The sequence below is a fragment of the Phocoena sinus genome, chromosome 15 (assembly GCF_008692025.1).
Source record: "Phocoena sinus isolate mPhoSin1 chromosome 15, mPhoSin1.pri, whole genome shotgun sequence".
In the NCBI taxonomy this organism is placed as follows: Eukaryota; Metazoa; Chordata; class Mammalia; order Artiodactyla; family Phocoenidae; genus Phocoena; species Phocoena sinus.
Window position 1 is genome coordinate 81,098,684 of NC_045777.1, and position 23,472 is coordinate 81,122,155.

Below are 23,472 nucleotides of genomic sequence, written 5' to 3' on the forward strand. Positions count from 1 at the left end.
GTCTTTTCACCTTCTAAGCTATCACTAGTTCATGACAACCCCAGGCTATAAGCTGTCCCTGACCTCGCTATCTCCGTGGCCCGGGCCTAGGACTTCATGACTACAGAAGTCAGGTGAGGCGACCGCGTGGCACAGCCCGTTCAGGAGAGTGACAAGGAGGCAAGCCCCCATCACCCCCAAGACCTTTAATGGGCCATCCCAGTTTCCAAGGCTGGAGCGGCTGCCTTCGGCGCCACCTGGCGGCCGCCGCCCGAAAGCGGAGAGTGGACCCAGCGCGGGCCGGCTCCCGCGGGACGGTTGGGTAGGCTGGAGGGGGGTCGCCCATCTTATAGAGCCGAGACCAAGCGGCCCAGGGCCTGGCACGTCTCTGGATTCCCGCGGATCCCGCGGTCCTCGCGAGACCCCAAGACCCGGTGCCACCCGGCCCCTAGCGGCGGCGGACGGCCTCGTCGGACGCTGCGGGGCGCTCGGCGGCCGAGTGAGCGTGCGCGCACGCGCCCGCCCCACGCATCGCCCCGCACCGCCGCGCGCTCGCACGCACGCACACCCCGACGCTCGCCCGCGCCGGGCGGTCTCCCACGCAGTGAGCGGGTAGCGAGCTCCAGAGCTAGCTACCCCGGGAGAGGAAGGCGCTTACGCGCGGCGAGCTAGAGCGGGCACACCAAGACCCATTTTTTTCCACCTCACTTCGCGCGCGGGGACGCCGCCGTGGCCGCACCGTCCTCATGGGTGACCCCCTCAGGGCGGGACCTGGGGGTCCGTGCGGCCCAGGGCCTTCCGACCAGGCTGCGCGAGCCCAGACCAGGCCGCTCCCACCGGCCGGCCGCGGCGGCCAATGAGAGCCTGGCGTGGTGATGTCATGCCCCGACCGGATCCTGGTGACGAGGAGTCCGAGGTCACCCGTCAGGGAACCGGCGCACACCCACCCGCGGGGGTTCCGGAAGTTTCCACTGCGGCGGCGGCCTCACCCCGCAGCCTCGCGCGTGCCACCACGTTGGCCTTCCCTGTCTGGTGTCCCGGAGTCACCTCTCCCTCCCCCCGGGGGTCTCCTCCCTCTTTGGGGGTCCCCTTCGTGTCCCCTCGTGATCTCATGTTCACATCCTCATTCTCACAGGTGTCACCTTTTCTCCACCGGTGCCACTCGGGCCCCTGAGGGGGTCCTCAACCGCATTTTCACGTACCGGTCCTCCCATGCCACCCCTGCTCTGTCGTGGCCAGGGACGCTCATTTATTCGGCCCCCAGCCCCGACTTGTCAATGTGTCCAAGTGTGTCCGTCCGTCTGTGAATGTCGGTCACTGCGTTTGTCTCTGGCTGTCACTGCATGAGACTGTCCGTCTGCATGTGTCTGTCTCCGCGGGCTTCTGTCCTTCTGTCTGTCCCTGTGGGTGTCTGCTCCGCCGCTGAGGGTCTTTCTGTCGTGTCTGTCACTGCGTGTCTGTCCGTCTGTCGGCGTCTGTCACTGGAGTGCGTCTGGGCCCCGGGGTCTCTGGGTCTGGGCTCCGAGAGAGGGAGAGGGAGAGGAGGTGGCAGCCCGGGGAGGCGGGGAGGGGCGGGGGCGGAGACAGTGGGCGGGGGCGGGCGGGGGCGCCGAGCGGCCCGGAGGGGGTGTGTGCGGGGGGCCGGAGGCGGCGGCTGTCAGAGTCGGCTCAGCCTGCGCTGGGGAACATCGGCCGCCTCCAGCTCCCGGCGCGGCCCGGCCCGGCCGCCTCAGGTGAGTCTCCCGCCCCGCCCAGGACCCTCCTCCGGCCCGCGGCCCATTCCTCATCCCGGGAACGGTGCGCGCCCCGAGGGACCCAGGCTCCCAAACAGGACGCCCACCGCGCCCCGGGGCCTGCCCAGCGACGCCCCCCGACGCCCCACACTCACCCTTAACTCTTCCCTCACCGCCGCATACTTAACGATTGCCCGCGCGGGAGACAGCATCCCGCAGGGCCAGCTGCCGCCTCTGCTCTCGAATTCCTGTGGGGACCCCCGAGCGCCGCTGCCCCTGCTCGCCCCCAAGTCTGGGGCCACTGGAAGATGCCTCCTGCTTGGGGGCGGAATCCAAGCTGCGCAGGTTCCTGGAGCCCGGCTGGGCCCTCCGGGATCCCGCGACCCCAGCGCCCCTGCGCAGCTCCCAGCCGAAGCCCCCTCCCAGGCCCAGGCGTCCCCCTCCCGCGGGGACTCCGTCTCTATTTTAGGGGAAGGGGAGGCTTAGCGGAAGCCCCGAGTTATAATTAGCCCCACTCGGGTTTCCTAGTTAATCTCCATCACCACCACCCCAGCTCAGGGCGGCGAGGGCTGGGTGAGGGGTGACCGGCGGGAGAGGGGGGAGTTCCGACCCGGGGAATTTTGATCCCTTGGCTGGAGATGCCGGAACCGTAGCAGCTGCTGCCCCAAAATAGCGCCCCTGCCCCTGCAGCCGGGGATCTCCGGAGCTCCGAGAACGCAGGCGTCCCGCCTCGCCCTTCAGACCCCTCGGCAATGCCCGCGAGCCCCCAGACCCCCGCCCCAAGTTCCCGTCTCCTGGACTCGGGGCGGGGAGCGCCGTCCTTTTCTCGGTCTTTACTGCCCCCCGCTGGCGGCAGCGTGCACCGCAGCATCGGATGGATGGGGGACTCGAGTCCTGTGGGGCCAGGGCTAGAGAGCCTGTTGGCTGAGGCTAGGCGAGGGGGGTGCGCAGTTGACGGGCATTCGCGGGTACCAACGCGCTGTGTCAGACAGTGGATGAGGCGGGGCTGGGTGGGGCAGGGTGTGGAGTAGGCAGGATTTGGGGTACCCTGGGAACTGCGACTCCCACACCCTGAATGCCCAACCCACACCCCCCCAGGGTACGGCCCTGGCCAACTGCATGAGAGGCTGAGCCTTCACGCCACCTCAAGCTCCCCCGTCGGCGCCTCCCGTCAGTGAGGGCCCCGCCTCTGTCGGGACTGTGCGTGGCCTTCGGCCTCTGGTGCTGGTGCCCCGCACTGCTCGAACTGGGCCCAAGGCAGTCCACCCAGCTGGGGGAAGGAAGTGAGGGCGGTGGGTCTTCTGCGGGGCAGGGGAGGGTATTGCTTTGCAGGTCTGTCTCTGTTCCCTGCATTTGTCCGTCTGGGTGTATGTGTGTGTGCCTGACCTCTGTCCCCTCTTGCATCTCCCTGTCTGTGTCCTTGTCTCTGCCTGTCTCCCTCCCTCCCTCCATTTCTCTCCTTTCTGCCAACCTGCCCCACCTCCTCTGCAGCTCAGTGATAACCCCTGGGCAAGAGTGTTACCTAATCATCTTCTCCCTCCTGGCAGCTTTGAACCTTCACCCTCTGCCTTTCTTTCTCCCAGCAGACGCCTGCCTGCCCTGGCAGCCATGAGGCCCCCATGGTGTCCCCTGCACACGCCCTCCCTGGCTTCCCCGCTCCTTCTCCTCCTCTTCCTCCTGGGAGGAGGGGCAGAGGCTGAGGGCTCAGAGGACCCAGAGCTGCTGGTGACGGTGCGTGGGGGCCGGCTACGGGGCCTCCGCCTAATGGCCCCTGGGGGCCCTGTCTCTGCTTTTCTGGGCATCCCCTTCGCAGAGCCACCTGTGGGCCCCCGTCGCTTTCTGCCACCAGAGCCCAAGCGGCCCTGGCCAGGGGTGCTGAATGCCACAGCCTTCCAAAGAGTCTGCTACCAATATGTAGACACCTTGTACCCCGGCTTTGAGGGCACCGAGATGTGGAACCCCAACCGTGAGCTGAGCGAGGACTGCCTCTACCTCAATGTGTGGACACCGTACCCCCGGCCTGCGTCCCCCACCCCTGTCCTCATCTGGATCTACGGGGGTGGCTTCTACAGCGGGGCCTCCTCCCTGGACGTGTATGATGGTCGCTTCCTGGCCCAGGCCGAGGGGACTGTGCTGGTGTCCATGAACTACCGGGTGGGAGCCTTTGGCTTCTTGGCCCTGCCGGGGAGCCGGGAGGCCCCAGGCAATGTGGGTCTACTGGATCAGAGGCTGGCACTGCAGTGGGTGCAGGAGAATGTAGCAGCCTTCGGAGGGGATCCAACGTCAGTGACTCTGTTTGGGGAAAGCGCAGGTGCCGCCTCCGTGGGCATGCACCTGCTGTCCCCACCCAGCCGGGGCCTGTTCCACAGGGCCGTGCTGCAGAGCGGGGCACCCAATGGGCCCTGGGCCACAGTGGGTGTGGGAGAGGCCCGCCGCAGGGCCACGCTGCTGGCCCGCCTCGTGGGCTGTCCGCCTGGTGGGGCTGGTGGCAATGACACAGACCTGGTGGCCTGCCTGCGGACGCGGCCGTCTCAGGATCTGGTGGACCACGAGTGGCACGTGCTGCCTCAGGAAAGCGTCTTCCGCTTCTCCTTCGTGCCTGTGGTGGATGGAGACTTCCTCAGTGACACGCCCGAAGCCCTCATCAATGCTGGAGACTTCCATGGCCTGCAGGTGACTAGTGGCTGGAGGGGGTGGAGCTGCTTCCTCTAGGCCTGTTCTTCACCTGCCCCTCCCCGTGGGGACCCAGGCATGAGGGCTCCTCAAAACCCACTCCCAAAGGCCCAGGCTTCTGGGCCCCATGGCCCGCTCCTCTCCCCTGAGGGCTCAATCCCAGGGTGGTCAGTGGGACAGAGAGGAAAGGAAATGTGGGTGTATTTTCTCTTTCTCTCTTTCCCTTCCCCAATCTCGAACTCTCTTCCTCCCTGGTCCTGGGTCTATAACTGTTCACCTCTCTGGCTCTTTGTCCATCTGTTTCTGTCTGCCTGTCTGTCTGTGCTTCCCCTCCCCCCATCCCTCCGTCCTGTCCCCTCAGGTGCTGGTGGGTGTGGTGAAGGATGAGGGATCCTATTTTCTGGTTTACGGGGCCCCAGGCTTCAGCAAAGACAACGAGTCTCTCATCAGCCGGGCCCAGTTCCTGGCCGGGGTGCGGGTCGGGGTCCCCCAGGCAAGTGACCTGGCTGCCGAGGCTGTGGTCCTGCATTACACAGACTGGCTGCACCCTGAGGACCCGGCGCGCCTGAGGGAGGCCATGAGTGATGTGGTGGGCGACCACAACGTCGTGTGCCCCGTAGCCCAGCTGGCTGGGCGACTGGCTGCCCAAGGCGCTCGCGTCTATGCCTACATCTTTGAACACCGTGCATCCACGCTCTCCTGGCCCCTCTGGATGGGGGTGCCCCACGGCTACGAGATCGAGTTTATCTTCGGGCTCCCCCTGGAACCCTCGCTAAATTACACTGTCGAGGAGAGAACCTTTGCCCAACGACTGATGAGATACTGGGCCAACTTCGCCCGCACAGGGTCAGCGGGGCTGAGGGGAGGAGGGCCTCCAGGAGCCAGGGAGGCAAGGGGCGGGGGGGGAACAGACAGAGAGGGAGGGAGACAAGCAGAAAGGGCGGGGGGGGGAGGGGAGGCGGGGGGCGAGTTCACAAAGGAAAGGAGACAAAGGGGGAGAGAGAAAATGACAAAGGAGACCCCAAGAGAAGGGAAGGAGGGAGGAAGGCAAGGTGGCAGATCCTGATGAGACAAGGACAGAGCTGAGGGAGGCAAAGAGAAGAGAAGAGACAGACAAGGAGAGACAGACAAAGGAGTTACCAGAGCAGTTAGGAGTGTGGATTGTAGAACTGGATCAATTGGACCAGTGATGATTTTTTTAGCTGTGACACACATGAATGCACACACACGCACACAGTTTACCTGTCTGAAGAAGGGGACCATAAATATCCCATCACATGGGTGTCCGCAGAAGTAAACATGATGTTTGTAGAGATAGGACTGGGCCTGAGTATATAGTAAGGGCTCAGGAAGTCATAGCAATTTTTTAAATGGGAGAAACAAAGATGGAGCAGAAAAATTGAGGGGAATAAAAAGAGGAACAACAGAAAGAGGGAGGGCAGGAGGAAGGGGAAGACTCTGGAGTATGGAGCATATTGGAAAAGAGAAAGGATGAAGGAGAATGTGGGAGGGAGGAGACGGGGCTCTCCCTGGAGCCTAAGAGGGAACGGCATGGGTCAGGAAGCAGCCTGCCTCCTCCTACTCTCCATCTCCATTCCCCAGCCCCCAGGGGCTGAGCTTTCCCTTTCCTTCCGCAGGGACCCCAATGACCCCCGAGACCCCAAAGCCCCGCAGTGGCCACCATACACGGCGGGAGCGCAGCAGTACGTGAGCCTGAACCTGCGGCCACTAGAGGTGCGGCGGGGGCTGCGCGCCCAGGCCTGCGCCTTCTGGAACCGCTTCCTACCCAAATTGCTCAGCGCCACCGGTACGCAGGGGCCAGCGGGCAGGGGCTGGGAGGAGGCGGGGGAGAAAAGGGGCGCGGAGAGAGAGAGGGAACTGGGAGCCGGCCGGGTGTAACCCCTCTCTTCTCCCCCCAGCCTCGGAGGTCCCCTGCACCTGCTCAGGCCCCGACCACGGGGAGGCTGCCCCGAGGCCCAGGCCCGGCCTCCCCCTGTCCCTCCTCCTCCTCCTCCTCTTCCTCCTCCTCTCCCGGCTCCTGCGGCTGTGACCACGGCCTCTTCCCCCTCCGGCCTCAGGGGGCCCCTCCTCTAATGAGTGGTCTGACTGTGGGGAAGGGTTCCACTCAGGGATCTCCGACCCAGCGCCCCCTGCCTCCTCAAACCGAGAAGCTCAAACTGGACAGGGCTGGGGGCAGGGGGGTGGGGTGGGGTGGGAGGACACCTACGACCCATCTCAGGGATCCACACGCCTTTATTGTTTAAATGGAAATGAAAAAGCCAATTTTCTTTTTTTATAAAATTATTATTTGGAGCCTGAGCTTGGTGTTGGGGTGGGAGGGAGGCCCTAGGGCTAGATAGCACCCCCCAGTGGGGCTATAACCGCCAACCATTTCTGTCTCTTCTCTTTTCCCCACCAACCCACGGATCCTCCTCCTCTGATCCCTTCTGTCCCCGTCTTCCGGTCATTTTCTCCCCCTCCCTCCTCCTTCCCGCCATCCTTCTCTGGCCCCGCCTCTACCCTCGTCCTTCCCCTGGTCTTCCGTCTGTTGCGTGTTCTCCTGATCCTCTTTCCACCACCCAACGTGGTCTCCTACATTCTCCGCGTGCCCTCCCTGAACTCACGCCCCCCTCCATGTCCGTTCCCGTCCTTCCCCATGTCCTCCCCCCCACCCACTTGCCGGGCACCCTGGCCGCAGACACGCTGGACGAGGCTGAGCGCCAGTGGAAGGCTGAGTTCCACCGCTGGAGCTCCTACATGGTGCACTGGAAGAACCAGTTTGACCATTACAGCAAGCAGGATCGCTGCTCAGACCTGTGACCCAGGAGGGACCCCCTCGTCCCGCTGCCCTGCCCGCTCCGCCCGGCCCCTCAGCTGTATATACTATTTATTTAAGGGTTGGGATATAACACAGAGGATCCCTAGACCCTGCCCACCCACCCCCGACTTTCCCCTGGGGCTCCCCGCCCTCTGCATGCCTCGGGCCGAGCCCCCTCCCCCGCGGTGCCTTCGCCCCTCTGGGCTGCCAATAAACTGTTACAGCCACAGGAGTGTGCGCGCCTGGGGAGCCAGGGTCCGGGCAGAATGCCTCAACCACTGGGATTGAGTGAATGGAGGGATGGCTGCTAAAGCCGGCGGGAAGAGCGGATCTGAGGGGTGGGGTGATGGGCGCCCGCGCCACGCCCCCGCCGCTGCGGCGAGTACATTCCGCCCGGCGAGGTGGAGCTCACGCCTGCGCAGTGAGGACGGCGGCGCGGACGCGGCGGTGCATTGTGGGAGCCCCGCGCGGCGGCTTGGTGGTGGTTGCCGCGGGGCGCGCCACGCGATTAAGCCTGGGGCCAGGCGAGAGCGACCCCAGGGACTGTACGCCCGCAGTTAGCCCAAGACTCGGGGCCGAGAGGAAGCGCTAGAGCGCGGAGTTCTCCCTGGAGTTCGCTCCGCGCCGCCTGGAGAACGGATCTGCCCGGCCCGGCGACCGCCGCTCCCGCCCACCGCCCTGGAGCCGCTGAAGGACGTCCACCTGGGCCTGGCCCCGCCCGGCCGCGGTGGCGGCCGCGCTCGCCTGGCCCTCCTCTCGGGCCATTACATTTACTATCATTACGGCTGCGACGGCGTGGACGACCGGGGCTGGGGCTGCGGCTACCGCACTCTGCAAACGCTGTGCTCGTGGCCAGAGGGCCGGCCGGCGGGCGTACCCGAACTGGCTGCAGTGCAGGCGGCCCTGGAGGACATGGGCGACAAGCCCCCCGGGTTCCGGGGCTCTCGGAGCTGGATCGGCTGTGTAGAGGCCAGCCTCTGCCTTGACCACTTCGGGGGTCCCCAAGGGCGCCTATGTCACGTGCCCCGTGGAGCAGGGCTTCAGGGGGAATTGGAGAGGCTTTATTCCCACTTCGCAGGGGGCGGGGGACCTGTAATGGTTGGAGGGGATGCGGATGCCCGGTCGAAGGCCTTGCTGGGAGTGTGCCTGGGGCCAGGCACGGAAGCCTACGTCCTGGTATTGGACCCTCACTGCTGGGGTGCCCCGAAAAACCCCAGTGAACTACAGGCTGCTGGCTGGGTGGGCTGGCGAGAGGTGAGCACAGCCTTTGACCCCAACTCCTTCTACAACCTGTGCTTGACCAGCTGTAACTCAAAAAAGCAGCTGCCCACCCTGGACTGAGGCTTCTCTAGCGCCATACCCGTTGATCTAACCCATCTCAAAGGCAGAGGCTGCCTGATGTCAGACCCTCAGGAAGCCCCAGCAGAGCCTGGGATCTTTGGTGTCAATAAAGTGGCAAGGCCCAGCCAACCATGGCCCCAGCTAATTTTTGGGAGCATCTGGGGAAGTATATTACATATATACATTAAGCCAGGAGTCACCACGCAAGTGTTTTTATTGGCAGTAGGGCTGAACGTACAAAAACTTCTCGGAGCTGGATGGGACAAGGCAGTCACAAGTATAGGTGATAACCAGGAGCAAGGAAACGTATATGACTCAAAAGAAATCCACATCATCTGGAGCATCCAGGTCACGGTATTCCACAATGGCCCGTGGGTCTCCACGGACCATCCTGTGAGATTAGAGAGAGGTAAGAGGGGGTGAGATTTGAGGGTCCCTGAAAGGGAGTTTGAAGAGGGCCAAGAAAACTTAGACATCTTAGCCCAGTCTCACCTGTTTCGGGGTTTCCCAGGATAACCTCCCTGGCCTCGGAAGGCATCATAGTTCCCTCGGCCAGCACCATAGGGAGCATGGGGATATGGAGGCCCTCCTGTGGGCACTGCAGGGCGAACAGCACCAGCTATGAAAAAGATCAGTGTTGAGTTGAAAAACTGTGACCTCAACTACATCCTAGCTAAGTTTTCTTTCTCCCAGCCCCAGTCCAGGTCCTTTCAACTCCCTCTTACACTTACCTCCATAGCCCAAGATGGGGGGCCGGGGCTGACCATAGGGCATCAGGCCCTGGGGAGTCTGGTGTGGGTAGGGGAGTCCCGGGGTCAGACCTGGGGGGAGTACAATACGGACAGGGACATGAATTACTGCGGGGGGTGGGGGTGGGGGGTGGGGGTGGGGGGTGGGTGGGGCGGGGCAGTGGCGGGAGATGGACAGCTGGCTTTTTAGTAATATGGCCTGAGAGTGGGGTAGAAACTTCTCAGGATACAACAAGTTAAAGAGAACCAGGAGGGGCTTCCGTGGTGGTGCAGTGGTTAAGAATCCGCCTGCCAATGCAGGGGACACGGGTTCGAGCCCTGGTCCTGGAAGATCCCACACGCCTCGGAGCAACTAAGCCTGTGCGCCACAACTACCGAGCCTGCGCTCTACAGAGCTCGCAAGCCACAACTACTGAAGCCCGCGTGCCTAGAGCCCGTGCTCCACAACAAAAGAAGCCACCGCAATGAATGAGAAGCCCACGCACCGCAACAAAGAGTAGTCCCCGCTCGCCGCAACTAGAGAAAGCCCGCGCACAGCGACGGAGACCCAACGCAGCCAAAAATAAATAAATAAATAAAACCAGGAGTCTTTGAACAGTCAAGGGAGAGGGAATGGGGCAGACCCTCATGGATCGTATCTTACTCTGGGCAGGGCCAGGTGGCTGAGCTGGCTTTATCTCAGGCAGAGCTGGTCGCTTGGCATCAGTGAGAAAGTTGTTAAAAAATGCAACCTCCTTCTTTACTTCCTCAATTTTCTCTGCATGCTTGTTGAAGATATGTTTGCGTACAAACTCAGGGCCCTGGGTGAACAGAGGAGGGGGTGAGAACTGAGTCAGCAATGAGGGTTCCCTAGCTCCCCAGACCCAACCTGCAAGGACACTCCACCTCCCCTCTGTCTCATCCCAATGAGCAGTTCCTCCCCAGGCTCTGAGGAGGCTTCCCGGCTGAACCCTGTCCTCCCACAGTCCTAACACACAAATGTCTAACATCCCAGACCTTGAATTTCTTGCCACTGAGAGGGCACAGCCACTTATCCTTGCCCAGTTCCTGGGTGTTGGAGGTCACAAACTTTTCCACTTCCTGCTCAGGGTCTTTGCGACCCATCTTCTGGGCCTCTTCCTCTGAAAGAGATTCCCGCACACTCAGCAGTGGAGTCAGCTTCTCCTCAAATGTCTTCTGCCATTCTAGCACTGTGGTTTTGGAACAGACGGAGAGCAGGTTGGAGAAGGGAGCCCGGAGGCGGGGATTAGAGGAGAGGGTGGCAGAGCATTGCTACCAGAGCAGAACTAAGGCCAGAGGCAGCTGGGAGAGAAGGAAACCAGGAGTGGGAAAGCTGGGAGGTCACCTTCTCCATGACTGATGCGGTTGGGCGGCATGGGCCCCCGAACATGGATGATGCCACAGCGGTTGGGCATCTCGTCCTCATTGGGGTACTCGCACGTGTTATAATAATCCAGGGAATGCACGATGCGCAAATAAAGGAGGAGTTTGTCCAAAACCTAAGAGAAATGAGAAGCTGAGAGTTCCCCATTTACCGCCCCAAGCCAGGCTCTCCCATGCCCCACACCCTCTGCGCCCACTGGCACCTTGATCAGCTTCTCGTCCCGCTCCACGTTGATCTCGGCAGGGTTCCCTTCCTTAGGAGGCTCCTCAGGAGGGGCCCCCCCACTGCTCCCCAGCAGCTCCTCCTCCTCGGCGCTCACTTCCTCAATCAGGTAGTCGGTGATATTCTTCAAGATGGGGTTCTGCGAGGGCAGACTCTGGTAGGGTGGGAGAGGCAGAGCAGACAAAACTCCTCAGGGTAGCCTAGGAACCTTCTCATTCGAAAAGGCAATGTGGGGCAGAAAGGAGTTCAGGGCTTGGCTGGGCTGTTACATTTGCCTCATTATTTGTCTTAATTTGTGTATGTGTTCTGACCTAGGCAATAAATAATCACCAATACCAGTCTGTTTTGTTGGAAGCTGGAGATGCTGCTCAGGAGGAGAGGGGCAAATACGGGGGTGGGTACAAGGGGGTCAGTGCTACAGACCAGTTAAGGCCAGAGGTGCCCACAGCAGATGAGGGGGAACCAGCGGCTCTTTAACAAGTTCCACGAGGAGTCACTAACCGTTGGCAGAGGAGGCGTCCCAGGCTCAGAGGCCCAGAGCTGGGTCCTGTCATCCAGCGTATGGATCAGCTTGGCCGCCAGCTTGATGTCGTTGCGCACTATCTGCTTGTGCTGGGTGATGCCGTTGACGTTGCGGACGCGGCGCGTCAGGTCTCTGTTCACGCCAGGGCTCAGCTCACACTCCCGGAGCTGGAGGGAACAGAAGGCTCACCAACACTTGCCGAAGAAGAGCCACTCACAGACTGGCCCGACCGAGCACGCTAGCGATCCGACTGAGCTCCCTAAGGACAGGGGCCAGGGGTGCCTTGTTCACGGGAACAGTCTCAGAGCCAAACCGAGAGACAACTGCACACAATTCACGTGAGCAGACTGAACGGACGAAATAAGGAGCAGGTGGATGAAGCCACCAATGAACGAAGGGATCAGAGACTGTGTGGAGCAGGGGGAGCCCCGCCTTCTCTCCCTCAACAGCCCCACTCCCAGGACTCACTCGGATATTCTGCAGGTTCCAACAGATCTCTTTAATGTTAACGCTGCGGTCAAAGGTCACCCAGCCACGACGGAAAAACCTAAACAAGAAAACGTCAGCATAATCCTGGGATGGACGTGATGTTGGCCACCAATCTTCCCCTGCACCTTTTCCCCAAGGTATCCAGGGTCACACCTCCCTCCATTCCCTACCTCCTCTCGGGCTGGGGCTCCGATAATGCCACGCGCATAAAGCCGGGGTATCTTTTACAAAGCTGGAAAAGCAGAAACAGAAGCCCCACTTGTGATTCAAGGATTCACTTCTTCCTCCAATCCCCATGTCCTCAGAACCCTGGGGAACTGCCTTTTCATCCTTCCTTGGACTAGGAAGAAACAATTAAGGGCTTAAGAATAACAGCACTTGAAAGCAAACCATGCAACCAGGGCCAGCCTCTGTGAAGGGCATGGGCCCATGGGAAGGGGGCCTCCCCATCAGAGAAACAGAGATGTAGGTCAGAAGCAGTGCCAGGTTATCTTCTCGCTGTCGCCCCACCCGAAGCAATGGAGCCTGGGCGTCATCCCTGCCCCAGTGCCATTCTTCCCCGCTCACAGAAATGATCTCAGCCCGGGAGATGTTGGGCGCAATGTTGCGCATGAAGAGCGAGCAAGTCTTATGCAGCGGCCGGGGTTTACACTCCAGCCCAGGAGCGTCCTTGGGCTTCTCCCGCTCTTCTTCCTTGGGCTTCTCCTTTTCCTTGAGTGCTTCCTCTATGCAGGAAGTGGTGGGAGTTGGTGAAAACTTATTGTCAGTTGAGGAGGGGAGGATAGAGAAGCTGTCAAATCTCCCCGCACCAGTCCCTCCCAAAAGGCCACCCTCCCATCAATTTCACCAACCTCTCACCTCCCCCCGCCACACCGGTCCGTATGAAGAGACTGGACTAGAAGCAAAGAAAATAAAACCTACCAGCCTCCTCCTTCTCCTCCTCGGCCTGGCCACTCTCCGACTCCGACTCCGACTCGGACACACTGCCTTCGTCAAAGCTGTCATCACCACTATGCTTCCTATTCCGCTTCTTGCTGCTCTGTAAGAGCCACAGCAAGGGGAGATGAGTCAGGTACCAGGACCCAGCCCCGACACCGACCCTGTGCAAAGGAGAGCCCACCTTTTTGGCTTCTTTCTCAGAGTCTTCTTTCTTCTCTTCCTTGTCCCCATCACCCTCGGATTTCTTGGTTTTGTCATCACTAGAACTGTCGTTTTCGGCCTACAGGTAGAGACAAATCACCAGGGATGTTGGTCTCCCCTTCAGCCTTTGTCAGAGGGCCCCGCCCACCCTCCACAGCTGAGCCCACAAGTTCGCCTCTCCCCCACCCGAGACACAACCCCCGAGGCAGCCCCATTCTCCTGCCCAGGCGGCACAGGCAGCACCCAGAAGCCCCGGCACTCAGACCTGTTTGCCGTCCTCTTTCTTGTCATCCTTCTCATTGGTCTTGCGTTCTCCATCGCCCGGGCCTGGTCCAACCCGGCCTTCCTCTTTCTTGCTGGGCTCCCCGGGCTTCCCTGCCTGTTCCTCCTCCTCCTCCTGCTCCAGGATGCGTAGGTCATTCTCTGTACCTCCTTCCATCTTAATCACAGCTACCAACAAAGGGAGCAGAGGTCACCATCCAAGGGCCCTGGCCTTCAGCCTCTGGCTTTCTGTCCATCTATTTCCATTTTCAACCAAGGCCTTGGTGACCAGACAATCCCACCCCTCCCAATCCACCCACCTGCATCCAGCATCTTGACAATGGCATCAGCTTTGTCTATGTCCAGCAGAAGATTATCAAACCAGCCGCTCTCCATGAGGGACAGGAATACCCTCAGTCGGTTTTGCAGGGCCCCCCGGGCCTCCTGCCGACGCTTCCCCACCTCATCTGGGTGGTACTTAGACCGAAACCTGAGAAGGAAGTGGGGAGGGAAGAGGCCAAACCGTCACTGGAGGCCAGAGCCAGGACATGGGGAGGGGCCCAGGAAAATCAGGGGAAAGCCCCCATCCTCTCACACCCACAAAAGATCATAAAAGCAGAGATGAGGGGAGAGGGGTGCACTAGAACCACCCAATCCCCCCAAAAGGAACCAGAGGTTATGCTCTGAGAAGATCTAGGGAAGAGCCAGGAACTAAGAGCTCTGGATCTGGAAAGAGCATGACTACAGGGGGAGCCAGGGCTGGAGGCAGACTGACTGCCCTGAGCATCTGGGAAACACAAATTTTAAAAAGTGTAGTTTCCCAAAGCTTCCCAGAGGAACGCTAAGGAAATAGTAGGCCCCAAAGAACCTCCCTCTCCTTGCCAACCCCAAACTAGAGTCATTAAAAGGATTGCTCCCACCAGCTCCCTCCATCCCTTGGTGGAAGACAGGGAAACCTGAAATCACCAGAAAGGAAAAGCCAAAAAAGGCAGGATAACTTTCTCCCCCCTTGGGAAGATAAGCAGATGGTGAAGGGACAGGGGAAGAGCAAAGGGAGAAACTGAAGTGCCCTTATAACCTCAGGTACTGCCCACAGGGATCGAGAGAGGACAGGGTGGGGGGTTAGGATAGATCATGAAAAAGGAAACACTTAAATTAGGACCCTGGGCAGGGGGGCAGGAGTCGGGGGGAGGGACAGAAGAAATCAGGCTATGCAAAAAAGAAAGGAGAAAGTGAGAGGAAGTCCCAGAAGTCAAAAACAAAAAGGAAAACTAAAGACCAAACAGACTAGGGGGAGGAAAAAAAAACAGTAGAAAGAAGCGTTAGGCAGGAGCAAGAACAATGACGGAGAAAGAAGGAAAGGGTCACGAGAGAGTGAGACAAAGACACAGATTAGGAAGAAAGAGGAGACGGTGACAGAACAGAACCACGAGTTGAGCGTAAGAGGAAAGGAAAGCCGCAGGCGTCACCTCCAGGATCTTTACCTTGGCCGCTTGGTCAAACAGAGCTCAAGATTTAACTAGCCGCGCCCAGGGCCCATGCTGGCTGGTGGGCCACCGGCTGGCTCCTGGCTGGGGCGCCCGGCCCGGATGCCCCACCCCCGCGGACTCCGCGGTGGCGGCCCTGACTGTCTAGCTGCCTGAGCAATCACACTGAGCTAGACCGCTGCATTGTGCACAGCGGTGCCCTGCCTGTCTGCCTGGCCGGGGCAGCGCCGTCAGCCCAGGGGCTCATGTATGGGCTGGGTATGGTGGGGGTGGAGGTGGGTTTGCTCCGAGCTCCGTCGATGAGCGGGTGTAGTTCCCAGTTCTGGCTCTTTTCAAGGAGGAGGAGCAGAAAGAGGATGAGGAGGAGGAGGAGCAGGAAGGGGGGAAAAGATGGTTGATTAAAATCAAAACATCCACAAAAGGAAAAAAATTAAAATTCTTTTTCTGTCAAACGACACTGAGATCTTTGCTTTTCTTGTCTGGATTCACTCGTTGCTTTTGGGAGGATGCCATAGCCACACAGGGTCCCGGCGATCAGGGATGACAATGACCCAGTATCAGCGAGTGGGAAGCAGTCTGTTTGCTGCCCCAAGGGAACAGGTGGCTCTGGCCAGCTGCCTGGAGGCGTCTCACTCACTGAGGACAGTGGGGAAGGGAGATGGCGTGGGGGCTGTGGTGGACGTGGAAGTGAGGAGGAGAACCCATCAGCCAGTGCTGTGACGCTTCCCATCCCCCACCCCCAGGAAGTTCTGGATTGGGGAAAATGGGAAGAGGACAGGGCTGCAGGCTCCGCTGGCGGGGCCAGGGGAAACATGCCAGGGAAAAGACAGCAGGAGAGGAGGGGCACTCACCACTCCTCATCTTTATGAGCCAGGAAGAAATCCTGCATCTGCTGCCTCCGGAAATCCAGCTTGTAGTCGTTATAGCGCTTAACTGCCTCTGTCTCATCCACAGAGTCATCCAAAGACAGGAGAAACTCCTTGAAGGTCTTCATCACAGGTGGCGGCACACCCAAGTCGATCTCTGCTATGCTGCCCAGCCTGAGGGGGGGCCCCGTCAGGAAGTCTTGGTTGTAGGGGAAGAGGGTGGGGGGATGGCGGGCCGAGGTAGCCAGCTGCCCCCTTCCTTCGCCCACCAGGAACATGACCCCACGCGCCAGCTGCGGCCACCCCCACGGGCACGCCAGTGTGCCTGACGCACTTCTCCTGGCTCCAGCCGTGGTCTTCAGCAGCCCCAATCCACCCCCAGGCCTACCGACTCCCTTCTCCCAAGAACCCCAGAACCGCAGGTCTTTACCTGGCCTGGATAGGCAGGACATGGTGCTGCATGATGTGGACGTCTGGATGAACCCAGGGCTGAGGGGGGCCGTAAGCTGGGCCCCCACCCCCCCCAGCATAGGGCATCTCATAGCCACTGTGGTATGGGTCAGAGCTGTGCTCATCCCTGAGGGCGGGGGACACAAAAGTCAGACAGAGAAGGCCATCACGTCTCCTGAGCGCAAAGGCAGATGGGACAGAGGGAGGGGCACACCTGCCACGTGGTCTCTCACCCAAGGGTTTAGAGGAACCAAAAAAGATGGGTTTATGGGAGCTCTGAGAAAAGGAAATGACCAAGAAAGTTCTCAGCAGAAGTGAGGGAAGACAGCTGAGGCCCAGGCAGAACTGAGGCTGAGAAGAGAAGACAGAGAAACCGTGGCCATCTCACCAGTCTCGCCTCATGCGCTTCTGCGGGGGGCTGAGCTCGTGTCGGGGAGGAGAGAAGCGCTCTCGCCGATTCCTGTCATAGTCACGATATTCACCCCGACTGCGGCGCTCCCGGCCACGGTCCCACTCTCTGGAGATAAGAACAAGTAGCAGTAAATAAAGACACAGTTGGATATCCCAAGATCACACTCTTGGACAGGCCCTTCCCATCGTATTTGAGACACGAGACTAAAAGCCTGAAATTATAAAACTTCCCTCTAAGAGGAAAAAAACTCTTGTCTACTTCCATCACTTCAGCCATTCCCCACAAACTGATGGCCTGCCAACTCCTCCAGCCTGGCCTTTTTCCTGAGCTTCAGACCAACATCAACAACCCCTCCTAGACGACCACTATCACCTCAAAATCAACATGTCAGAATCGAGCCTATTATTTCTATCACTATGGGCCCAAACTTGCTTCCCCTCTCCTGTTTCCCACTCTCAGTTGCACCAACATTATCGCCAGGTATCCAGTTATCAAGTGTCACCCTCACCACTAATTTGTTACTGGCTTGTTAATCCTCTGCCTCAAATGAAAGCTGTCCTTTTCCGTGCCATCCCCACAAACTCTGCCCTAGTCCACGTGCCCTGGTTCTGGCCATTTCTCCTTTAAGTGCAGCCTTGGTTTGTCTTCCCTACCTCTGGTCTCTCCCCTTCCTCCACTCCAAGGTCAAAGTGATCTTTCTCAAACACAAATCCAACCATGCCATGCCCTTGCTTAAATGCCAGTACAAAATACAATTCAAAACCTTGGTTCCTGGCTTCCCTGGTGGCACAGTGGTTAAGAATATGCCTGCCAATGCAGGGGACAGGGGTTTGAGCCCTGGTCCAGGAAGATCCCACATGCCACGGAGCAACTAAGGCCATGTGTCACAACTACTGAGCCTGTGTTCTAGAGCCCACGAGCCACAACTACTGAAGCCCGTGTGCCTAGAGACCGTGCTCCGCAACAAGAGAAGCCACCGCAACGAGAAGCCTGCGCAACGCAATGAAGAGTAGCCCCCGCTCGCCACAACTAGAGAAGCCCACATGTAGCAACAAAGACCCAACGCAGCCAAAAATAAATAAATAAAATTTATTAAAAACAAAAACAAAAAAAAAAAAAAACCTTGGTTCCTGGCTGTCATTCCAGGTTCTCTACCCGTTACCAGCCAACCCCATCTCCATCTAATAGAATAAAAAAGAAAATCCTCTGCTATAACCCAGTGGTTTTCAAACTGTTCAGTCTTGGGACCCCCTTTACACTCTTAAAAATTACTGAAGATTGAAGAGCTTTTGCTTATGTGCATGAGATCTCTCAATACTTAACTGTATTCATAATTAGAACAAAAAAAAATACCTAATAATTTTGAAGTTATATAATAACACAAACTACCCACTTATACATTTTTATAAAAAATGGCTATTTTACAAAAAAATTTAGTGAGAAAAGTTGCATTGTTATTTCATTTACAAATCTTTTCAAGGTCTGGCTTAATAGAGGCAGCTGGATTCTCATAGTATATACTTCTCCATTCAACCTATTATGATACGCTGTTTGGTTGAAAAATAAGAAGATCTGGCCTCACAGTGATATGTAGTTGGAAAAGGGAACACTTTAATAACCTTTTCAGATAGCTGGGGATATTCTTTGCTTTTGATACTACCCAAAACTTGGCAAGAGATAGCTTCTTAAAGACTAGCTGCAATGTTGAATCTGAAACTAAATCAATGAACATTTTGTACTCTATATTAAAATTCATTATTCTACCTTGCTCTTTGAAAAGATCTTCACACATCTCGTTACACAGTATCAAAATATCATAATCATTAGTATCACTCCCTATCTCACCAGAAAAGTCTTTAAAGTAATAGGAAGCTGTCAAGCTGACACTGGTAGATACAAGTTTTCCAAAATTTTAGTTTACACTGGGAAGTTCCACTTCCCCACTGGCAACAAAACTGACAATTTTCCTTAAAGTAACAAGTTCTCTTTTTTCAAAATGTCTACCAAATACCCAGATATGAATAAGCACTGTTTGATAGCTTTCTATTCAGGTAACAAACCTGAAGTGGGGGGTGGGGGAAGATGAGGACTGTTAGTTCAGCTCACAACTCAATCCCACAAATACTCCTCCTCAAGGTAACCACCACACTACATGCAGAAGTCCTTTATGCATCCTTCCTATCATCACATGTATTGAAAACCATATAGTCAGCCTTCCCTGGTGGCGCAGTGGTTAAGAACCTGCCTGCCGATGCAGGGGACACGGGTTCAAGCCCTGGTCCAGGAAGATCCCACATGTCGCGGAGCAGCTAAGCCCGTGCGCCACAACTACTGAGCCTGCGCTCTAGAGCCCTCGAGCCACAACTACTGAGCCCACACACCACAGCTACTGAAGCCTGCGTGCCTTGAGCCCGTGCTCCGCAACGAGAAGCCACCACAATTAGAAGCACGCGCACCGCCACGAAGAGTAGCCCTCGCTCTCCGCAACCTGAGAAAGCCCACACGCAGCAGTGAAGACCCAATGCAGCCAAAACTCAATTAATTAACTTAAAAAGAAAACAACACGTAGTCAAGAATCCAATTTAATAAAGTTTAAAATTCTTATTGCTTCATTCATGACATGAAATGAAACTTTTTTTTTAACTGTCTGGTGCCACTGCCTTGATTTGCGCTAAGGCAGCAGCAGTTTTACCCACCACTGCTACAGTACCAAATGTCAGTACAGTGAAAACAACAAGACTATCTATCTTAATATTACTATGAAAATAGCTGTAAGCTAACAACAAATGCTGGAGAGGGTGTGGAGAAAAGGGGACCCTCCTACACTGTTGGTGGGAAGGTAAGTTGGCGCAGCCACTGTGGAGAACAGTAATGGAGAGTCCTCAAAAAACTAAAAATAGTTGCCGTATGATGCAGCAATCCCACTCCTGGGCATGTATCTGGACAAAACTATAATTCAAAAAGATACATGCACTCCTATGTTCATAGCAGCACTATTCACAATAGCCAAGACATGGAAACAACCTAAATGTCCACCAACAAATGAATGAATAAACAAGATGTGGTAAATATATGCAATGGAATACTACTTAGCCATGAAAAAGAATGAGATAATGCCATTTGTAACAACATGGATGGACCTAGAGGTTATCATACTAAGTCAAGTAAGTCAGAAAGAGAAAGATAAATACCATATGATACCACTTATACATGGAATCTAAACTATGACACAAATGAACTGTTATAAAACAGAAACAGACTCATAGAGAAGAGACTTGTGGTTGCCGAGGGGTAGGGAGGAATGCGGTGGGAGTTTGGCTTAGCAGATGCAAACTATTTTCTATAGAATGGATAAACAACAAGGTCCTACTGTATAGCACAGGGAACTATATTCACTATTCTGCAATACACCATAATGAAAAAGAATTTTTTAAAAATAATAAAAATTAAAAAGAAAATAAAAAATAGTTGTAAGCTTAGGGGCTTCCCTGGTGGCGCAGTGGTTAAGAATCCGCCTGCCAATGCAGGGGACACGGGTTCGAGCCCTGGTCCGGGAAGATCCCACATGCTGCAGAGCAACTAAGTCCGTGCTCCACAACTACTGAGCCTGCGCTCTAGAGCCCGCAAGCCATAACTACTGAGCCCATGTGCCACAACTACTGAAGCCCGCACGCCTAGAGCCCGTGCTCCGCAACAAGATAAGCCACCACAATGAGAAGCCTGCGCACCGCAACCAAGAATAGCCCCCGCTCGCCGCAACTAGAGAAAGCCCGTGTGCAGCAACAAAGACCCAATGCAGCCAAAAATAAACAAAATAAATTTAAAAGAAATAGTTGTAAGCTCAAAGACCTCTTAGGGATTTTGAGAACCACTACTCTAAAAAAACTAGAACACGTGCTTTTTTCTGTGCACAACATTATGCCCCCAACTCCAAGGTGCACACTCCACCTGTGTCTGAGGAATCCCCACTCATCTTTCCAAGCCTTGCTAGGTGTCCCTTTCCTGTCGCTCTCCCCTACAACGCCTCCACCACTTGTCCCCTCCCTCAGATCTGTTCCCTCAACATTTCACATCTTCATCATGACCTCTCATATATACTCATTTGCAAAATACACCCAAGGCCATTTTGCCCCACACTCCAAGCCCCAGACTGTAAACTCCTTAAGGGCAATAACTATACCGTAGCCAGCTTCAGAATTAAGAACACCTTTTGTTGTCATCTGACATTCTTAGAAGATACTAAACAAAGTGCCACATAAAGTCTCCACAGTGAAGAGGTATACTGACCGAACGATTTACTGAACTCACTTTTCAAAACAACACTGAATGAATAAATGCTATTGCAATAAGCCACCTCAAACTTTTTCCCTGATAACCTGTTTCCAAATCAAGCCTGCGCCATCAGCTCACCGATTAGATATTTATGATGTCCCTTAGATAAAAGTCTTCCACAGTTCCTTTCAATATTAGCTGTTTCTCTTTTTTTAAATAAATTTATTTATTTAATTTTTGGGTCTTTGTGGCTACGCGTAGGCTTTCTTTAGTTGCACTGCGCAGGCTTCTCATTACGGTGGCTTCTCTTGTTGCGTAGCACGGGCTCTAGGTGCTCGGGCTTCAGTAGTTGCGGCACGCGGGCTCAGTAGTTGTGGCTCGCGGCCTCTAGAGCGCAGGCTCAGTAGTTGTGGTGCATGGGCTTAGTTGCTCCTCGGCATGTGGGATCTTCCTGGACCGGGGCTTGAACCCATGTCCCCTGCATTGGCAGGCGGATTCCCAACCACTGTGCCACCAGGGAAGCCCCTATCAGCTGTTTCTTAACAGAAACACCTCAACTATAATTAACTCAAGAACATCCCAAAAAGCTAATCACTAGCTGAGTCAAACCTAATCAATTAACCCAACCATCACTATTCAAAGAACTCTTTCAGTTTTTAGGCTAGACTATTACAAGAAATTTACATATCCTGCTAGGGTACTTGTCTGACAACCTCTCCAGTCAAGTCAATTCCGTAATACTACTTTTTTTGAATCAACATTTTTGGGGTATAATTTACAAACAATAAAACACACACAAAAACACTGGTTTTTCATACTTAAACTCTTACCTCTATTGCTTTGATCTGCTGGACATTTCAAAAATCAAGTCACAGCTAGCTCCTTGGCCAAGAGCAAACAGGCTGAACCACATGAAACGGTCAAGTATGAGCGATTTCATATGGTTCGCTCTAATAAAACCTTAAGGGAAATGCAACGAGACTTGAATGCAAGAGAATAAGACGGGGGACGAAATTAAGAAAAAGCAGTGTCTTACCGATCATTCCAATCATCCCCTCGACGTCTTTCATCTCTTTCCCGGGAACGGTCATAGTCGCTGCGCTCTCTTCTAAACTTGTCCCTGCGCCTTCGATCATATTCGTCATCACTGTCACCCATGGCGCGGAAAGAAGGGGCCTGGAGCCCGGACAGGAATAATCGGGGTGTTGAACAATGACGACAGGAGCAAACGATTCCCCCCCTCCCTGAAGCAGCACGCCCGCCTCCCTCCGCAAAGGCCAACCTTCCGCTGTCCCCGCCAGCCTAAGCCCTCGGCCCCGGCAGCTGTAGGGATCCGACTCTCCACTCTCCCCCAGGGGCCTCCACGCCCACCTCCCCGCCCACCCGCAGGCCCCTGTCCCAGCTGCCGGCCACAGCCCGGCTCTCCAGGCCCCTCCCCTCCCCCACCAAGGATCGGTGGTGGCCGTTCGTCTCTCGCTCAGGCCAGCAGATTCTCCCGGTGACCTGGGCCCGCCCCTTGCCTCGGGCGCGCGACGGGGATTGCGAGTGTGAGAGGGAGACACAGGGCTCTCAGCGACTGGGCCGAGTAGACGCGAACAAAGTGGGACAGCAGAAGATGGGCGGTCGGCTCGCGCCGCCCGAGCTGCGCCTGCGTCACTCGCAGAACAGCGCCTCGGCTCACAAACTACAACCCGCCGAGCATGATCTGGAACCAACTCAAAGAAGCAAAGGCGGGGAGCACCAGGGACTGATGGGAAGGGGCGGGGAGCCGGAAGTCTCGCGCTCTTTACGGGACGAGAACTGCGGGCGAGAGGAACTACGGGAGCAGAGCGGGACCAAGCGTAGCTTCGGGAGGGAGATAGAACCCTCAGGGCGTGAGGGGAAGTTTCCTCCCGCCGAGGTCGAAGGTCGCGCTTTCCCGGATGTGCCCGGGGTCTGAAACAGTTCGCGTCCAGCCGCTTTCTCCCCAGCTGTGATCACGGAGCCTCCGGACCTCATCGGGGGTGGTTCCCCTTCTTGCGCAGGGCGCGGGTTTGGGGAGTGAGGACGTTTAGCGGATACGGCAACCATTTTAAAGCATTTTCTACCATTTTGTGGTCCCATCAGAGAACCAGCCTTTGTTGGTGCACGTGCTACCTGCAAAATCCATTGTTCCTACTCTTCTTCCAGACAGGCACCCCATCTTTAAGCAAAAGTGGCAAACCCCAACCAGTACTTTGATGAGATCGGTTATAGGTTTAGGGCCTGACCACCAAGCAGGATCTGGGTTGCCCCAGATTAAATGCACCGCCCCCCGCCTCCCCCCCCCCCCCCCCCCCCCGCCTTGTTCAGTGAGTTGAGTGTGAAGACTTGCTTAGAATAGGAAATGCTGCAGCCCTGCTCCCAGCGCTGAGAGGAGGGGTGTCTTTACAGAAACTACATTAAAAAGAGTGTACAGTAGAGTTGCAAAAAAAAACTGGCCCAGGACTAAGAAGACCCTTCTGAACTTGCTTCTGCCATTTGGGAGCGATCGATGTAAGCTGAAGTCACTTTTTGTTTTTTGGGGGGTTTTTTTGGCCGTGCTGCTCAGCATGAGGGAATCTTAGTTCCCAGACCAGGGATCGAACCTTTCCCCCCTGCAGTGGAAGCTCAGAGTCCTAACCACTGGGCCACCAGAGAAGCCCCAGGAAGTCA

The 23,472-nt window shown here is 56.5% G+C and overlaps 3 protein-coding genes across 12 annotated transcripts; 2 read left to right on the top strand and 1 right to left on the bottom strand.

Annotated features, from left to right (window-relative positions):
* Window positions 1–1,620: 1,620 nt before the first annotated feature.
* Window positions 1,621–7,432, top strand: ACHE (acetylcholinesterase (Cartwright blood group)). 4 transcript variants are annotated; one of them, XM_032605397.1, is made up of 5 exons: window positions 1,621–1,712; window positions 3,299–4,385; window positions 4,747–5,231; window positions 6,023–6,192; window positions 7,084–7,432. In XM_032605397.1, exons 2-5 carry the CDS (start codon window positions 3,321–3,323, stop codon window positions 7,203–7,205), a joined length of 1,842 nt encoding a protein of 613 aa, XP_032461288.1. In that variant the 5' UTR covers window positions 1,621–1,712; window positions 3,299–3,320; the 3' UTR covers window positions 7,206–7,432. The 4 variants fall into 4 exon arrangements, with proteins under 4 accessions (XP_032461288.1, XP_032461289.1, XP_032461287.1 ...); XM_032605398.1 differs by having other exon boundaries at window positions 1,626–1,712; window positions 3,296–4,385; window positions 7,084–7,430; XM_032605396.1 differs by having other exon boundaries at window positions 1,626–1,712; window positions 3,296–4,385; window positions 6,305–7,425.
* Window positions 7,433–7,677: 245 nt separating this feature from the next.
* On the top strand, window positions 7,678–8,673 carry UFSP1 (UFM1 specific peptidase 1 (inactive)). The gene has a single exon (XM_032605399.1). It carries the CDS (start codon window positions 8,116–8,118, stop codon window positions 8,542–8,544), a length of 429 nt encoding a protein of 142 aa, XP_032461290.1. The 5' UTR covers window positions 7,678–8,115; the 3' UTR covers window positions 8,545–8,673.
* A 67-nt stretch (window positions 8,674–8,740) lies between these two features.
* On the bottom strand, window positions 8,741–22,517 carry SRRT (serrate, RNA effector molecule). Of its 7 annotated transcripts, none has more exons than XM_032605390.1 (20): window positions 22,246–22,517; window positions 21,836–21,975; window positions 16,504–16,632; window positions 16,096–16,242; window positions 15,651–15,839; window positions 13,633–13,802; window positions 13,317–13,501; window positions 13,032–13,130; window positions 12,833–12,950; window positions 12,479–12,636; window positions 12,082–12,143; window positions 11,891–11,969; window positions 11,401–11,589; window positions 10,880–11,053; window positions 10,639–10,792; window positions 10,290–10,483; window positions 9,937–10,093; window positions 9,276–9,365; window positions 9,037–9,163; window positions 8,741–8,935 (listed from the first exon to the last, which is right to left on the bottom strand). In XM_032605390.1, the coding sequence occupies exons 2-20, from the start codon at window positions 21,955–21,957 to the stop codon at window positions 8,860–8,862; spliced, it is 2,619 nt and encodes an 872-aa protein (XP_032461281.1). In that variant the 5' UTR covers window positions 21,958–21,975; window positions 22,246–22,517; the 3' UTR covers window positions 8,741–8,859. The 7 variants fall into 7 exon arrangements, with proteins under 7 accessions (XP_032461281.1, XP_032461282.1, XP_032461283.1 ...); XM_032605391.1 differs by having other exon boundaries at window positions 9,276–9,377; window positions 10,290–10,414; window positions 22,246–22,484; XM_032605392.1 differs by having other exon boundaries at window positions 8,741–8,879; window positions 9,276–9,377; window positions 22,246–22,484.
* Window positions 22,518–23,472: the final 955 nt, after the last annotated feature.

What these genes read in the sequence shown, in the direction of transcription:
- ACHE (XM_032605396.1), top strand. Translation starts at nt 3,321, where the DNA reads ATGAGGCCCCCATGGTGTCCCCTGCACACGCCCTCCCTGGCTTCCCCG. An exon ending in GAGACTTCCATGGCCTGCAG is followed by an intron (nt 4,386 to 4,746) that starts GTGACTAGTGGC and finishes CTGTCCCCTCAG; the next exon opens with GTGCTGGTGGGTGTGGTGAA. An exon ending in CAAATTGCTCAGCGCCACCG is followed by an intron (nt 6,193 to 6,304) that starts GTACGCAGGGGC and finishes TTCTCCCCCCAG; the next exon opens with CCTCGGAGGTCCCCTGCACC.
- UFSP1 (XM_032605399.1), top strand. Translation starts at nt 8,116, where the DNA reads ATGGGCGACAAGCCCCCCGGGTTCCGGGGCTCTCGGAGCTGGATCGGC.
- SRRT (XM_032605388.1), bottom strand. Translation starts at nt 21,957, where the DNA reads ATGGGTGACAGTGATGACGAATATGATCGAAGGCGCAGGGACAAGTTT. An exon ending in GGAACCTGCAGAATATCCGA is followed by an intron (nt 11,590 to 11,890) that starts GTGAGTCCTGGG and finishes TGTTCCCTCCAG; the next exon opens with CTCCGGGAGTGTGAGCTGAG. An exon ending in CCGCATCAGTCATGGAGAAG is followed by an intron (nt 10,484 to 10,638) that starts GTGACCTCCCAG and finishes CCAAAACCACAG; the next exon opens with TGCTAGAATGGCAGAAGACA.